The sequence below is a fragment of the Odocoileus virginianus genome, chromosome 30, assembly GCF_023699985.2.
Source record: "Odocoileus virginianus isolate 20LAN1187 ecotype Illinois chromosome 30, Ovbor_1.2, whole genome shotgun sequence".
NCBI lineage: Eukaryota > Metazoa > Chordata > Mammalia > Artiodactyla > Cervidae > Odocoileus > Odocoileus virginianus.
In genome coordinates this window covers 41,909,127-41,926,148 of record NC_069703.1, presented here as the reverse complement: position 1 = coordinate 41,926,148, position 17,022 = coordinate 41,909,127, and the positions used below count along the sequence as shown (strand labels likewise).

The 17,022-nt window shown below is 59.3% G+C and overlaps 1 protein-coding gene across 9 annotated transcripts in view; it reads left to right on the top strand.

Moving 5' to 3' along the window:
- The first annotated feature begins 1,223 nt into the window (after positions 1–1,223).
- ADGRB2 (adhesion G protein-coupled receptor B2) overlaps positions 1,224–17,022 on the top strand; it is a 37,144-nt gene continuing 21,345 nt past the window's right edge. For 4 of the 9 annotated variants that reach the window (XM_020882750.2, XM_070459079.1, XM_070459078.1 and 1 more), the window contains exons 1-2: positions 1,228–1,735; positions 8,606–9,431. In XM_020882750.2, coding sequence (XP_020738409.1) covers positions 8,621–9,431 — 811 coding nt within the window. In that variant the 5' untranslated portion in view covers positions 1,228–1,735; positions 8,606–8,620. Of the gene's footprint in view, positions 1,736–1,790; positions 1,945–8,605; positions 9,432–17,022 lie in introns of those variants that run through there. The other 5 variants (XM_070459080.1, XM_020882748.2, XM_020882751.2 and 2 more) reach the window with 5 other exon arrangements.

The window sequence follows — 17,022 nt, the reverse complement described above, 5'->3', positions numbered from 1 at the left end:
GAACGGGGGGCTTTTTCTCTGGTACTGCCCCCCGGGAAGAGGTGGTCTTATCCTGCCCCATATCACAGGAGACACAAAGTCAAGGTGCTCCCGTAGAGAGGTGGGGTTGGGATTGGATGGACTGGGGACTTCCTTGCTTCCCAGGTTTGGCCTCCTCCTGGTCAGAGAACCTTCAAAAAGTAGAGTTCTTGAAACCACCCCACCCTCACTGCAAAGCTGCCCCCTGCTGGCTACTCCTCTGACCAGAGCCCTCCGATTAACCTACTTGTCTTTGGCGGAAGTGGTGTGTCCCTGGTCTGCCCACCTCCCTGTTGGCAACAAGCCCAGGCCACAAACCGCCCCACCAGGGCCCGGAGCCATGGGCATCTCCCTGAGTGCTGTCTTTACTGTGTGGGCTCTGGCCCCACCCAACTGTTCTGGGTGCATTGCCAGGATGGGGAGGGGGTGGGCCTGTAGGTTTCTGCTGCTTCTACACAAACAGATGCGACATGGGGGCGCCCCTGGCACATGGAAAGGCACTTGGGGGAATAGACAGGCACTCAGGAAAACATGTAACACACCGCACACGTGTAGCATCCCCGTGCCTAGGGACATGCAACACGGCCCAGTTTACACAGGAGTATGCACCAAACAGCACACTGCAGTGAACATGTGTGGCTCCTACATACAAGTGATGCGCAGCATTCGGCACATATGTGGCACTTGGAAGCGTGCACATCTATAGCATCCTTACCCACAGGAACAAGCAACATGCATGCAGGACCTGAGCACACATTAACGCACCGTGCATGTGTGTGGCGGTTGCATGCAGAGCCAGGCTACATTGCAGGGCACACACAGGGCACCTGTATGCATAAGCATATGCAAAGTTCAGTGCACAGTGAGTGGCACCTGCACGCACAGGGATATGCAATTTGCCGTGCACACGGGGAAAGGGGGTGGTAACGCTTCAGCCCTCAGGGCCCCAGAGACCCCGGTTGCGCGAGGTGCCTCGGGCCTGGGGTATCTCCGGAGTGGTGTCGCGGATCGCCTCATCCTGCGGTCCAGGAGGCCGAGGGAGGGGCGGGGGCTTACCCGGGGCTTCTCCCGCGCCGGCGCCGGGGGCCCAGGGCGGGGAGGGGGAGGGTGCGCTTGGCTCGGCTGGCGCTGCTCCCCCTTTAACAGGAGGCGGCGCGCGTCGCCCCCACCCCCGTCACCCCCCTCCCGCCCCTTCTCCCGCGGCTCCTAGCGCCCAGCCCGGCGCGCGCCCCCTCCCGGGCCCGGCCCGCGCAGGCGCCGCGTCCCGCCTCGGCCGTCACTCGGCCCGGCGCGCGCTGCGGGCAGCGGCCGGAGCGGCCGGAGGAACCCGGTTTGGCGGCGGCGGCGTTCGGAGACCGAGGAGGATGCGGCGCCGGCTTCCAGAGCCCTGGGCTGCGGCCGCCGCCCGCGAATAGGAGGCGGCGCGCAGAGCGGGCGGTGCTCGGGGCGGAGGAGCGGGGAGCCGGGGGGTGGGGGGCGGCGTGGCGAGGAGGCGGCGGCAGGAGCCCGCGCCCGGCCCGGCGCCCGCCCGCCCCGCGCGGCTCCGCGGCGCCTTTTCTGCACCCGCCGCTCGGCGGAGCGGGAGCCTCGGCCCTCCGCGCGGCTGCAGCGAGCTGCCCCGCGCCCGGCCAAGCCCCCGCCTTAGGGATGGCAAACTTGCGCCCCGTGGCCGCCTCCGCCAGCGCCGGCCCCCGCTCCTGCTGCTGACGGCGCCCAGGTGAGTGCTCGGCCCCAGACCGCGCCCGGGCCCGCACTGAGCCCTCCCGGCGCGGTCCGATTTCCTCACCGGCCCGGACTAGGGGCGCTCCCCCAGCCCACCTCTGCTGAATTCTCCCCCGCCCGAACTGAGTTCCTTCAGCATCTATTTACCCACTCGCATCTCTTTGGGAACTTACAAGCCTGGGGCCGAGGTCCCCTTCATCTCTGGTGAGTCCCTTTTCTGTCCCTCCTTACCCATCTCTGCCAAAGCCCCTCGCTCTCGTCCCCCAGCTCTGACCCAGACCTACCCCCATCGTTCCCTCGAGTCTTTTCCCGATCTGATCCTGGATCCGGGGTTGCGCCCCCACCCTTGAAGAGCATCCCTCTCTCCAACCTGCAACTCGACTGTGTCTCCCCCGTTAATCCCCCCTCCTCGTCTGGGGCTGAAGCCTGCTCCTTCCCTCCACTTCATCTCTGCACAGAGTCCTTCCTGTCCCCGTCCATGTCTGCCCACAGTTACTGCCTTTCCCCGCACCGGTAACCCGACCATGCTTCCCCCTCTTATTTCTGTCCTGATTGCCCCCTCCCCCATATCTGCCCGGGCGTCCCGCTATCCCTCACCAATCTCTGCTGCAAGTCCCCTCCCCCTCAGCCTGGACTTGGGGCCATGTCCCCCATGTCTACTCCGAGCCCCCTCCTCTCCAGCCTGGGATCTCGACTGGCCCCGCATCCCTGCCTCCCTGTCCATCTTTGGTCAGAGTCTCTCTGTCCATCCCCCATTCCTCTCGTTCCACCCCCAGGGCATAGAGCTGGGCACCAAACGCACCCTCCCGCAGCCCCGGGGGCTGGCACGATGGAGGGGGGGCGGGTTGCGGGTTGTAGGCTCTGAAGTTGGCGGCCACTCCCGCAGTCAGCTGGGTCCGAGGGAAGTCCTCCGCGCCACGGCCAGTGCGGAGCGGGCGAAGGGTCTGGTGCCCGCGGGGGGAGGGGCTCCCGGGCCAAGGGATGCTGCCTGCCTGCCCGCCTCGCCAGCTGCCGGCCGGGCCCCTGGGTGTCCTCTGGCGCCCCCTGCCCGCAGTCCTGGACCCGCCGCCCCTTTTCCTCCCGCGGGCAACCCTAGGTTTCCGCAGCCGGAGCATCAGCGGTGGCTGCGGGACTGGCGCTGGGAAGTCCCTGAGGAGAGGAGGTTGGTGGGCGAGGCCGGGTGTCCCCTCATGCTAGCAGTGCGGGAACAGTCCTGGTTGTCTGGCCATATGCTCTGGGGATGGGGTGTGGGGTGGGCAGGAGGGCTTATCCCAGGAGCCCTGTGAGCCCCCAGGTACAGACCAGCAGGATTGGTCCCTGGATTTGAGGCGGTCTGGTTGGGATTGTTTGGGCTTGGGCAGGTGTCCCTGGGGAGCCTCTGTCTGTCTACCCCATGGCAGTACCCACTAGGTAGGGATGGGGGCAAATGTGGGCTCTGGCTTGGGCATGAAGTAGGCAGTGGGGGAATCCACTTGGCCCTGCCTGGGACAGAAAGGGGACCTAGGGAGCATCCCTAGAGGTGCCACAGGGGTGAGGGTCAGTGTGGGCCCTTCAGGGTATGCCCTAGTTGGGGGGGCCTTGAGGGAGGGTCTTCCTTGGACCAAGATTGACAGATTTCTCCGCTCTTCTTCCGATGTCTGCCTTCTCCTCCCTTTTCTTTCCCCCTCCCCCATCACTCTTCAGAAGGAGCTAGGTCCAGTCTGGGGTGGGTGTGTGTGGCAGGCATTTCTCTAACCCACGGTGAGGTCCCAGCTAGTCCCTGCCGTCTTCCCTCTCTCCCAACCTCCAGGAAATGGAGCTGAGTAAGTAGTTAGAAACTCAGCTTTTGGTTGGATAACCTGGGTTCAAAACTGTGTGACCTGGGCAAGCTATATAACCTTTTTGAGTCTCAGTTGGCCCTCCATAAAATGGGTCAGTGATAACTGCCTCTTATATCTAATGGTATCTAATGGTATTAGGTAGTTTGTATAGCGAGTCTAGCACCTAAAAATGCTTGACAATGATAGGTGTGTTGGGCTATTTCCTCTTCAAGGCCAAGGTCAAGCCCCTCTCCACTCCACACCAGTCCTTATCCCAGAGGAGAAAGGCAGGACAAGTTCTGTGACACTGTTCCAGCCTCCAGGATAATAAAGCCAGAAAACAGCTCCAGGGCCCAGCATGATGGGTCCAGGGAGCCAGTGACCAATAGTCTCCCCGACTACTCACCCATCCTTCAACATCCCCGCTAGACTCCTGTGTGATCACAGGGGCATCCGTGAAAAGCCAAGGCCTCTGAGATACTGGCTGAAGTGCAGAGGCTGGGGAGGTGGAGGAACCCCAGCCAAGGTCCCCCAAGGTAGGCTGCCTCTTAGTGGGGGCTCATGCAGGGAATCAGTCCCAGAGGAGCGAATGTGGGCACAGAAGAGCCACTGCCTACCCCCTTCGGGAGGAGAGATGCCGTCAGGAACTTTCCAGGGCAGTTAGTGCTCCAGGTCAGAGTTAGGGGGCAACTTGGCTAGAGGGCCCCCAAGAGCTGGAAGAAACCTGGCTTTGGCGGGCAAGGGGGAAGAGAGAAGGCTCGAACCCATGACGTTCTGCTGGGCCGGAAGCCCTCTGGGCAGCGTGGCTGGGTCTGGGGCCCACCGAGGAGTCGTAGCCTCCTGCCTGCCCGGGCAGCCCTGACATTGGGGAACAAAAGCTTTCGGTTCCTGTAGCAACGGTGGCTCCAGCTGCTGCAAAGTTCCGGGAGGCGGGCGGAGGGCGGCTGAGTCACCGACCCCTCCCCCGCCGCCTGCACGGCACCGCCCCCGCCCCCCGCCCGGGGGGCTAGGGGACCGCTTCCTAGCGGTGTGCGGGAGGGCCCTGGAGCCCCCGCGTCCTCAGACACTCTGCCCGCCGAAGAGGGAGGGGCGGCACTGGGGAGGGTCGCCCCTCCCCTGGGTCTGGCCCATCGGCTCTCGAGGCTGGATGGAGGGTGTGTGCCCTCCCGGGTGCCAAAGCTCCGCGAGAGGGGTCCTTGAAGACCCAGCCCCCGACCGGGGCCAGGGCGGGGGACCTCGAGGCGCTGCGTGGGGGTCGCCGCCCGCGTGTCGGCCTGGGCTTGGCCGCGCAGCGAGCGCCCGGGAGGCGGAGGGTGAGTGACGGGCAGGCGAATTGGAGCTGCCAGGTGGATAAACGCGACGGATGTGCGCGCGGACGCGCCCCTCCCCCACCCGCCGCCCCTCCCCCGCCCGCGGCCCGGGGCAGCCGGCTCCCCCCACCCAGCGCCCCTGCTTCCAGATATCGGGAGGCTAGGGGTCGATCCCAGGGATCCCGGAGACCCAGCTCTTTGCCCTGAGATGCCCCTCCCCGCCGCGCTACCCACCATGCCCCCTCCCGCTCCAGTCTGATCTTGGTCCTTCCAGCTGCTGGAAAAGCAACGGATTCCCTCACTGGTGCAGAAGGGACGCCCAGGCCTGTGGGGTCAGGGAGGAAGCCTGAGTGTGCTTGGCGAGAGGGTGGGATTCTCACGTGTGAGGGCGGCCGAGGGGCACGCTGGGGAAGGGAGCCTGTGGCTGGAGGAGGCGGTTCCTGAAACTGAGATGACTCCAACCAGCTCCTCACCCCTCTCAGCCCAGAGAGGCCTTGAGGGAGATGGCCTTCCGATTATCCTCTCCCTTAACCTCTGCACCCAGGGAGTTCTTCCTCAGATCTGACCTCCATATCCCTCCTGTCCAGCTCTGTGCATGGAAGGTTTGGTGGTCTTCCTGGACTTGCAGGTGGCAAAGCTACCCTGAAGTTTAACCCAAAGAGCCTTCAGAGGCAGCAACCGCACCCTCAGCAGGAAAAAGGAGACTGAGGTTCTGAGAAGGGGGGTAAAGGGGAAAAGATGGTGTGAGGGGTCTCCCCTACAGACTAGCTCTGAGTTGGAAATCCCAGGGCAGGGATTGGGTCTCTGCTCCACAGAGGGAGAAACTGAGGCTCAGGGAGACTACTCACAACTGGTGACCAGCTGAGCTGCCTGTGAGGCAGGGGTCCTCCTAGGTCCCTTCCCAGGAGAGGCAATCTCTGACCCAGCTTAGAATTGGGCTCCTGGCCTTGTTCTGTGGGTGGGGAATGATATAAAGAGGGACCCTGTTAAAGGTCTTACATCACTGCAGGAACAACAAGGGTACACACCCAGGGTGAAATGCCAGAATTGATGTTAGGGGAGGTGTCTGAAGGAGACTGGCTGGAGGAGGGGGCTTGGGCAGGGTTTAGAGGTGGCTCAGTTCTGGAGAAGCTGGGCTGTGGCTCTGAAGGATAAGAGACCTAGTGCTTTTTGGCAAGTTGGAGCTTACAGAGTCTGTGGAAGCTGGGGAGTCTCAGGAGGTGGGGCTGGAGGCCTGAGCCGCTGTTTCAGGAACACCAAGGAAGGAGCAGCAGGTCAGATACTGCGTGCTACTTAGCTGTCATAGGCTGAGCTTCAAAGAACCAAACACCTGTGTGTGTGTTCACAGTAGAGAGTACATTTGCCTCTCTCTGCATGTGTATGAGTGTCTGGCTCTTGACAGCCTTGTACATGTGAGTGTGCGCGCCTCGTGTGCATTGAGTTCACTCATCTGGGGTTTACGCTGATCTCTGTGCATGTGTTATCTTTTCACATGCAGAATGCCTGGCTAGACATGTGTCTGTGCATCCATGCTTTTGTGTGCATGTCTGCAGGGCACAGGAGTGTTGGTGAGTTTGTGCATGGAGATTCCCTGATCTGCTCTCAGTGGGGGAGACAAGGTCAGTTATAATGAGCCCCCTCCTCCCCTCTACTGAACTGCAGCCATGGCCTGAATTTTGCAGCCTGCTTAAAAATAATTGGGGGCAGCGGGGGGATTGGATGTCACTCATTGTCAGCCGCTGGCTTTTGCTGGTGCCTGGTGCCGCAGCAGGCTGGCTGGGCTGGATGGTTGGTTTGGGACAGTCATGATGTGGAGCGAGAAGGCCAGGGGTCTGGTCCCTTTTCTAGCTCTGGGGGCAGGTGGAGTAGAAGCACAGCCTATCCTGGCTTTTGCTGAATAAATCCAGATGGGTCTTTGGAGGAGGCTTAGGGCGGTTCCTCCTGAATCAGTGCTCCTGCCTGGAACCTGCTTCCCCTCCCGTCTGTGGCCCAGGATGGGCCAGTGTGTGTCTGTGGTGGGGGCCTGGGGCCTGGCTCAGAGTGGTGGCATATGGGATTTGGGGCAGTGAGGTGTTCCCTGGAGGCTGCACAGCGTTTGGAGTTCTGGGGTTCTGACTCCTCTGCATTGCCCCCTGCCCCCTCACCGCCTCCAGCCTCTATCTAGACTCCTGAACAGCCATAGCTCCCTGGGGGAGCAGCTGTGTCCTGGGACAACCTAGCCACACCCTGTGAGTTATCCTAGGTTTGTGTAGAGCTTGGGCCTGAAGCCTGAGTAGCAGGGAAGGGGACAGAGCAGGAGGCTACAGGTGGATGTGGGAGAAACCGGGCTGGGGTCTCGGGTCCTGGACTCCGGTCTCAGCTGGGCTTCTTTGGGAGTGATCTTGCGCACACTGCCTCCCCTCTTGGAGCCTCATCTTTTCTCCTTTAATGTGGAACAACCAGGCTCTAGGGGCCCATCCAGTGCTGTGAGCTATGCTTCGGGCATGGAGGAGGGAGGCAGTGTGGATCCCTTCTGGGGGCAGGGCTGGCAGTGGGTCTCAGACAGCCCAGGCGCAGCTCTCTGCCATCTGGACAGCTGGGGTGGAGGCCGTGCGCAGTGGCTCTGGCTGATCTGGCAGGTGAGAGACACCTGCAGCACCCCCACATCCCTTGTCCACAAGGGGGTGACTGTTTGTGTGCCCATCAAGTCGGGTCCTAGTTACCCACCCATGCCCTGAGTCCATTCACAGCTGCTGGGAGCTCAGCTCAGTGCTTTGGGGGGAGGTGGAAATCAACGAACTCTGGTCTCCCCTCCTTGAGCTTGAAGGCTCGTGAGATGAGTGAGCTAGCCCTAGGGAGACAGCAGGGGACAGTGGTCACAATTGGATGATGCAGACTTTCAGGAAAGGGCTGTGGCAGCTAAGAGCAGGGAGACAGCTCCGTGGCCTCCCTGAGCCAGGCCCGAGCAGGCCAGGAGCCAGGCCTTGGAGGATAAGCCCTTGGAGGGGAAGAGGAGTCAGAGGGGAACAATGCACCCATTTTGCAGATGCCTCTCCCCCTGGTTTCCAGCAGGCAGTTCACACAGCGGTAGTCGTGACTTTCATGCCTGCGATGCCCTCCCATGGGCACGGCTCAGGCGGTGCTCAGTCCCTGGCACACAGGCGGTGACTCCTCCCCTTTGTCTCCCACTCAGTAAAGCAGAGTGAGTGAGAGTGACATTGTTCCAGGAATAACCTTGATTTGCTCTGATTTATAAAAGAGCAAATCGTTGTCAAACATCGCCACTTTGACAATGACTGCTGGATTATGTGTGACGCGCCTCGCAGCCGCTGATCACGACACATTGCGACTCTGAGCAGCGCCGTGCTGGAGAATAATACAAGCTGGGTGGCGGGGCTGGGGCTGGGGCTGGCCCTAAACATCAGCTGAGATGCTGGCGGTGGATGGGACTGATGGAGGAATGGTATAGTCATAGTCACAACCAATGTTAATGTTTCTTAGAGACTTAGGAGATTCCAGACCCTCTCCTGCGTGCCTCTGTTTAGGAAGTCAGGGAACTGGGACTCAGAGAGGTCAAGTCCGTTGGCTTAAGATCACACAGGTGGACCTGGGTGACTTAAAAGAAGTCAAGTCCGTTCTTCAGATCACACAGGTGGACCTGGGTGACTTAAAAGAACCTAGTTTGCGCCACGAGGCTACAACCTGCAGCGGGCCACAGGGAAGTCAGAGCCCATGCTGGCTGTACTCTGGGCCACTGACCACTGTCTCTCTCCACAGGGCAAGGGACATAGGATGACCCCAGCCTGTCCCCTCTTACTATCTGTGATTCTGTCCCTGCGCCTGGCCGCCGCCTTCGACCCCGCCCCCAGTGCCTGCTCCGCCCTGGCCTCAGGGGTGCTCTACGGGGCCTTCTCACTGCAGGACCTCTTCCCCACCATCGCCTCGGGCTGCTCCTGGACCCTGGAGAACCCAGACCCGACCAAGTACTCCCTCTACCTGCGCTTCAACCGCCAGGAGCAGGTGTGCACCCACTTTGCCCCTCGCCTGCTGCCCCTGGACCACTACCTGGTCAACTTTACCTGCCTGCGGCCCAGCCCCGAGGAGGCAGAGGCCCAGGCGGGGTCGGAGCTGGGGCGGCCCGAGGAGGAGGAGAAGGAGGAGGAGGAAGCCGCGGGGTTGGAGCTCTGCGGTGGCTCCGGCCCCTTCACCTTCCTGCACTTCGACAAGAACTTCGTGCAGCTGTGCCTGTCGGCCGAGCCCTCCGAGGCCCCGCGCCTGCTGGCGCCCGCGGCCCTGGCCTTCCGCTTCGTCGAGGTCTTGCTCATCAACAACAACAACTCCAGCCAGTTCACCTGCGGGGTCCTCTGCCGCTGGAGTGAGGAGTGCAGCCGCGCGGCCGGCAGGGCCTGTGGCTTCGCCCAACCAGGCTGCAGCTGCCCCGGTGAGGCAGGGGCCGGCCCCGCCGCCACCACCACGCCTCCGGGTCCTCCTGCTGCCCACACCCTGTCCAATGCCCTGGTGCCCGGGGGCCCCGCCCCACCTGCCGAGGCTGATTTGCACTCGGGGAGCAGCAATGACTTGTTCACCACGGAGATGAGATATGGTGAGTCTGAGCAGGGCCCAGGTGGGGCGGGAGTGTCCGGAGGACTGATGGTGCCCATCTGAGCAGATCCTGGGGTGTTCATATGGTTGTTCACCAGTGTCCCTTCTGGGTTCTGCCTTATCCAAGTGTGGGAGTCACCAAAGTGAATTCTGGGTGGGGGGGGCGGTGGTCAGACCTCCCTCTGGAAGAGTTTGCAGTCTGGGTGGATGAATGGGGGCACAGATCAAGCAAAGGAGTGTGATAAACCCAGGGAGGGGACCCCCTAGCTGGGCAGTCAGGGAAGGCTTCCTGAAGGAAGCGATACAGGAGCAGAGATCAAAAGGACAAGTGGAAACAAGCCAAGCCAAAGCAGTGGTGAGGGCATTCCAGGCAGAGAGAGGAGCGTGTACAAAGGCTCAAAGCTGGGAATGACCGTAGCAGGCCTTGGCATTGCAGGCGGACAAGGTTTCCTGGAGGCTGGAGTAGGCAGGACGCAGGGACATCTTCCTGCCCACACGGGTCAGTGAGTTTTGCCTGTGGCCCCAGGGTCAGGGCAGAGGAAGGAGCAGAAGAATGTGAAGAGGCCTAGCTTCTTCGAGGCTGCCTTGGAGGGCTGGCCTGGCTCAACTCCCAGTGTCCCCTGTCTTCCCCCTCTGGGCCCTCGTCTTCTGGGACCAAGGCTGCCAGCTGCTGGAGCTTCCTGCTGAGTGGGCAAAAACTCTCTGAGCCCTTGAGTCCTGCCTGCTCCCCCTCCCACCCCAGCTCCTGCCGCCACGGCCACCTTCTGCTGACTCTCCTTCCTGCAGCTTCAAGGCCCCGAGACCCTCAGCTGGGTCCTATGTGTCTGCTGAATGGGCTGGGTCAGGGACTGGCCAGGGGGCCCAGGACATGGGGGTGGGAGGGAGGCAGATTTGGGATGTGGTTTCTAGCTCTGGTACTAACAGGGAGTTCCCCCATCCCCAACCCTTTCTGGGCCTCAGTTTCCCCATTTGAGATAACAGGTGCTGGCCAACCATCGGGAGGCTTCATGCACTGATGGAAGTCAGAAGGGACCTTCTGGATCAGGCTGAGAACATTGACAGGGAGACAAGGGGTCTCGCGTAAGGGCTGCTGGGAGCATTGGAGGAGTAGGACTGTTCCCGTGCCTGCTTTGGAGACAGAGCCTGGAAGTTGGGAGCTGTCTTTGTTACACTGAGTAGATACTGTTTTACTTACATCAGTGTTTTTGGCTGTAAAATGGGAGATAGCCCTGGTTTAATTAGAGACAGTTTATCATGACAGTGGCCTCTCCCAGGGCTCTGGGGGAGACGCTTCTCAGCCTCCCCCGTGAGACTTCTGGCATCACGCCCATCCATGGCAAGTGCCCAGTGGCCTTGTTCTGGCCTCTCCCCTAGGCCACCTTGGCCTCTCACAGCGGTCGATGAAGCCGTCGGAGTGACAGCCAGGCCGTGGGCAGGCTACAGGCCCTGGAGGCTGGCCTGGGATTTAGTGCCTGCAGGAAGAAATTGAATTTCGCTTCTTTGTCGAACATCAGCGGAGAGCGCCAAGCGTATATCAGGAGGTTTATGGCTCCTCCTGCCTGGCTGCCACCACCTGTCACTGTATGGGGGCCTCCCCCATTGTGCTTAGCAGAGGGTAGGTTCTTTTGTCTGGCTTTCCCTGTGGTCCATAGGCCCAGTGGTCCGCAGTGGATGGAGAGAGGCTCTGCCCTCCTGGGCGGGCACCATCCGGGCAGGCTGCCATGTGGAGCACAGAGCCAGGAGCAGCCAGCTGGGCTTGACTGAAGCCGGAAGCAGGAGTTGGTTGGTAGCTGGGGTGTCTTTAGGGGTCAGAGGGGGCCGGTGACGGGAAGGGCACCATCGTTCCCACCATTCTCCAAGCCTCCGCAGGGTCCTCTAGGACTAAGGAAGGCTGGAGATTGGATGCTGGTTGTTTCTGGGCATGAAGCCTGGTATCCTCTCTGAGTAGGGAGCCCTGGGCTTCCAGCTCATGCCCCTTGCCCTTCTTGGCGTGTTGCCAGGCTGCTCCATGGGATGGTCAGCAGGCAGGGCTCTTGTAGGGAGTTGTATGGTGGGGGTGGTGATGTGGCATCAGCTCTAAGTGGACTCACAGGGCACACTGGTGCCCAGAGCTGGGCTGACACAGCCCCTTCCTCTCCCTTGGTAGGCAAGAGATTCTTCCTGTTCACCACCTCTTCCCTTGGGCCCACCCTCTCTGGGGCAAGAGATGATGGGCACTTGATTCAGTTTGTTCCATGGGGCGGGGGGCATCTGAGTTGCCCAATGGCAACATCAGGACCTGGAGCGCTCTGTGCCCAGTGGCGGCATCACCTCGGCCAAGCCCCTGGCCTCACCTCCGTGCTTCCCCTCACCTCCTCCCAAGGCCAGGTGGGCCCTTGGACCAGTTGCAGGAGAACTAGCTGGCACGCATGGGGCTGCCAGCTTGAGGACAAGATCGGTGGGATGGTGGTGAACAGAAAGCGTGAGATCCCCGTCCCAGCCCCTCGGCCAGGCACCGGGGTAAGGGGAGCAGTGCTCATTTTCTCTGGGGCCTCCCAGGTAGTTTCAACGCAAGGCCAAGCAGGGTGGAGCTGGGTTGGTACTGGGAGAGCGATGAGGCTGGGAGCGGCGTGGCTGGGCCTGCCTCAGAACCGAGTGCATTTGACAAGAGGGTACAGACGCCTGTTAATTTCACGCAAACTGCCTTTGATAGATCTCTTGTTATTTTTGGTGAGTTGAGCCATAAATTTGTGCCATCTTGCTGCCGCAATCTGTTAAGTGGAGTGGGGGGGGAGAGGAAGAAAGGGAAGGCAGGCAGGAAGGAGCTCCACGGAGGACGGGCACAGAGGCTGGCTGAGGCCAGGGCTGGAAGGCGGGGGATAGAGGTGGTACCTGCTGCAGAGCCCAGCTTCCGGGAGCCAGACATCAACCCGCAGTCCTGCCCACTGATCCTCAACTTGAGGTGTGGCTGCGCCAGGAGACATCTGGGAGAAAGTGTCCTTGCACCCCCTTCCCTCCTTTGCCACACTCCCTGCCTCCCTCTAGGGCCACTGTCCCACCCTTGGCCGGATTCTACTGGCAGACCGTTCCCATCATCCAGGCTCTATTCTGGAGGCACAGCCACCAGGTGAGCCTGAAGCCCCCTGAGTGTTGGGCCTGGGGTGGGCGAGAGTGGGTTCAGATCCCGCTCTGCCACGGCTGCTGGGTGACTTGGACAAGGCACACCCCACTGGAGCCTCAGGAGCCCCAGTTCTCTGTGTGTGTCCCTTCCCTGATTCGGCCCCGGTTATGGCCTAGACTCCTCGGCCTGGCATTCCAGCCCCGCCCCTGATCCAGCTGCCACCCGCTTTCTCTCTAGTTCTCTCTCACGCTTTCAACCTGGGCTCCTACTGGTTCTGGAGCCCTCTGCTTTCTGGCTTCCCTGCCTTTGCTTGGGCTGTTTTGCTCACCTGGAATGCCCTTTACCCTGGGTTATCCTTTGCCCCATCCTTCCAAGCACAGCTCAAGCCCTGTCTCCTCCCGGAAGCTGCCCCTTACATGCCTGACCCAGTCCTAGATTGGCTTTCTCCTCGACAGTCAGGCCCTGCTGTCTTACTTTGACAGGCCTGGTCTAGTGACAGGAAGAAGACATGGAGGAGGCAGGGCCTCTCTCAGAGAGGGTAGTGGGCAGACCTAGCACGTGTGGTACGTTTCCTGGAAGATCCTTCCAGCCAGATCTTTGCTGCTGGAAATCTGTATGCTCCCTCATGGGATGGGGAGTGGGACACAGGCCCCCCACCCCTGCCCCAGACATCTCAGAGGGGAATGAGCCCCAGCCCATCCATCACACACGTCTTTGAGTCTTCATCAGAGTGGAGTTTGTGCCAGGCCTTGGAGCGGCTCTGAGTGAATGAGATCCAAGGTGAACTGGATACACCTGCCCTCCTGGTGGGAGAGAGTGACCACTAGTTCAGTGGTGGTCCAGGCCACCGGCTGAAGTCGCCAAGCCCTAGGCTCAATCCCCGACACCACCACTGACTAGCTGGGTGATCACGGGCGTGTTTCCCCATCCCTGTATCATCACCTATAAAATGGGGAGAGTGGAGCTATTTTAAAGAGTAATGGTGAGGATTAAGCAAGAGAATGTGGGTTAATGCTTAGCACAGTGCCTGGCACGTGGTAGACCCCTAACAAATAGGTGTGTGTTGTCAGGACTTAGTGCAATAGGTATAAATATATGTGCTGAGTGTCGAGGGAGGAGGAAGAGTGAAGGATTAAACCACAAAGAGGTGGGAAAGCTGTCTAAAGAAGGTGATTCTGAGTTGGGTTTTGAGGAGTGAATAGGAATTCACTGGCTATGAATTTTTTTCTTTAAATCAAATGGCTTTTTAAATTTAATATAGTAAAAAGAAATACCATATCATCAACGAAAAAGAAGTATCACTTATCTGAAATAGGAGATAACCAAAGAAAGTAAGAGATTCTAGCTTGATGCTCATCCTTTCTCTCGATTTGTTAGAAAAAGGAACCATCAGGTACTGGGAATGGTGGTAATGTCTCAGAGTGCACAGACACCTTCTTTCTCATGCATTTGGAAGGATTAAAAGTGACATGGGTCATATAATTTATCATCTAGACCAGGACATTTTCGAGGTTATAAATGGGGGGAGGGGTACGGTCACTTCCATCAGGGCGGCAGGCCCAAACTGGACTCTCCCCGGCAGATTGGGAAATCGTCACTGTGCGGGAAGGAGACCTGGAGAGGGGCCCAGTGTTATTTCGTGGCACGTTTACACACCTCCCCAAGTCATTGCCCTGTGTAAGGGGAAGGGCTTCCAAGGTAAAGAAGGTGCTCTTGCTGGGGCATGATGTGTGAACATGCAGGGGACTGGGGGCTATAGTAGACCAGCCTTTACTAGACGGTAGCCCCAGTGGTGGGAGACAGGGGCCGAGGCTCTGACTGCTGCCCCCAAACACTGGGACCTCATCCTATTGGTGGAGGGCCTTAAGGAAGCGAGAAGTTAGGTAGCGTGGGGGAAGAGGGATGAGTCAGACGTAGTCCCTGCTCTCGGGGAGCTCCTGGCCACGTGGGGGACGTGGCAGAGACCCAGCTAGCTCTGTCGGGAGGCTGGGCAGATAGGCCAACAGCCTAGGTAGGAAGTTGTTGGAGGGGGACTGGCATTCTGGTGGGGTGTATGTACCCAGTTGCATTGTACTGCAGAGGTAGAGCCTGGAATTTACAAGAGGCACCTTCCTCTGCCCTGGCCTTCCCCGATACACCCCCACCCCCAGATCCTCATATACTGCTGGGATGGGGAGCCATGGAGGGACATGACAGAACTGTGTTTCAGGGGGTCAGTTGGTGCCTGCTTGGGGCTCTAGGGCCAGTCTCAGGGAGGATGTAGAGAGCCCTGGGAAGGGAGGACTGCTTTGTAAATTGCATTGCTGTCTCCCTGTGGAAGAGATGATTATCGTGGTTATTTTTAACACATTCATGACAAAGGAGACTGAGGGGGCTGTAGAGTTTGGGGGGCAGGGTCTGTGGAGCGTGGAGTAGCAGGTGTGTGTAGTCCATCTCAGATGGCAGAGCGCCTGTGCCCACCCTGCCTGCCAGTACTTGGGGTGAGACTAGACTGGCCCTGTGTGGTTGGGGTGGAGGAGCCCTCATGAATATCTGGTGTTTGCCGGATGCCTGTCCTGTGTCTGGAAGTTCAGAGCTGAGCCATTTGTGGAAGAAGGTCAAGGGAGATTGAGATCCTCCCTGAGGGCCCAGGAGAGAGATGAGCCCAGGATACTCACAGCTTCAGCTGGGGAGAAGGGACCTACACACCCAAACCTTTGTGTAGTCAGTCTAGGGGGGCTTCCTGGAGGAGGTGGCATTTGGAATCTAGAAACTTTTGACAGACTGAGGTAGAGGAAGGGCATTCCAAGAGGTGGGAACACCATTAACAGATGAGTGGAGGGAGGAACGCATTTGCATGTTCAAAGGATAACAGGAAGGGGGTGGCAGCTCCTTTTCATTAAGAGCTTATTATGCTCCAGGTAGCCCATATCTCTCATCATTTAATTCTTATGATGAATTAGGAAGTGTCATCTCTATGTTCAGTTGGAAATTCTTAAGCTCAGAGAGGTGAGGCGACTTGCCCAAGGGCACACAGCAAGACTAGGCATGCTTGGGAATCAGACCTGCATCTGTCTGGCTTCCAAATCTGTGTCCTTCCCACTGGCCCACTTGACCTCACAGTGAACTTGGCTGCCTGGGGGGAGGGGAAAACAGGACTGGACAGGTCAGCAGGGGCCAGAGCATGCCAGGCTCAGAGATTTGTGGCGGCTGTAGCTGTGGGAGGCACTGAAGTTTCCTCAGCAGGGGAGTGTGTGTGGCTGGCCTTCCAGAGGGGCACTTTGGAGGCTACAGAGGAGACTCAAAATTGATGCTTTTGAACTGTGGTGTTGGAGAAGACTCTTGAGAGTCCCTTGGACTGCAAGAGATCCAACCAGTCCGTCCTAAAGGAAATCAGTCCTGAATATTCATTGGAAGGACTGATGCTGAAGCTGAAACTCCAATACTTTGGCCACCTGATGCCAGGAACTGACTCATTGGAAAAGACCCTGACGCTGGGAAAGATTGAAGGCGGGAGGAGAAGGAGATGACAGAGGATGAGATGGTTGGATGGCATTACCAACTCAATGGACTTGAGTTTGAGCAAGCTCCGGGAGATGGTGATGGACAGGGAGGCCTGGTGTGCTGCAGTCCATGGGGTTGCAAAGAGTCGGACACAACTGAGCAACTGAACTGAACTGAATGGAGGAGACTCAGGCTCGCCTGGGGGAGGGAGGGGTCTATGAGCAAAGGAACGATTAGGAAGAGGTGTAGGGAAAAAGAGAACAGAGGCAGGTATATGGGGGCCAGGGGTGGGGTGAGGGAGTAAATGGGGTCCTGTGGGAATTAGGAAAGGTGTCTCTGGGGAGGCCTGAGTTGAGCTGTATTTTGTCAGAGCCAGCACAGTTCAGTGGAACGTAGCCGTGGGATGAGGCAGGCCAGAGTTCGAATCCCATATGGGCCTCTGCAGAATGAGACCTTGGAGCCTCATTAGTAGCTCATTAGTAAAATGGGCGAACCCGCCCTAATGAGGATTAAATGAGCTGATGCAGAGCACACAGTGACTGGCACATAGCAGTAGTGTGGTGAATTACCTACTGCGAAGTTATTCAGAACCAAACAGGACAGTGAAGATTGTTCAGGATTGAGCTGGGAAGCGGGTCCCAGGTGGCAGTCAGTGGGAAAGCTGATCAACTGTAGGGAGAGGGGCACCCTAGCCCCTGGTCCAGTCAGCTCATGGCGCTCACAGTTTGGGGGTGCTCACACCCCTTCCTGGACCGGTCTGTGTCCTCTTGGCCCAGGGTCCTCTCACACCCTGCCCTGGTCTGGGCCCAGAGCCGGCTGGGACCTGCACATGGCGTATGTACAATAAACGTCTGTTTCAGTGACTGACACCCTGGTCTTAGCTGCCTTCTTTCCTGGCAGGGAGAACTGGCTTTCTTTGGAGGGGGCTGGGGTAGGGATGGGGAGGGGAGGGCAGTCAATGCAGGCCCCGCTGTGTGGCCTTAGGCTTGTCCCTTACCCTTTTTGGCGC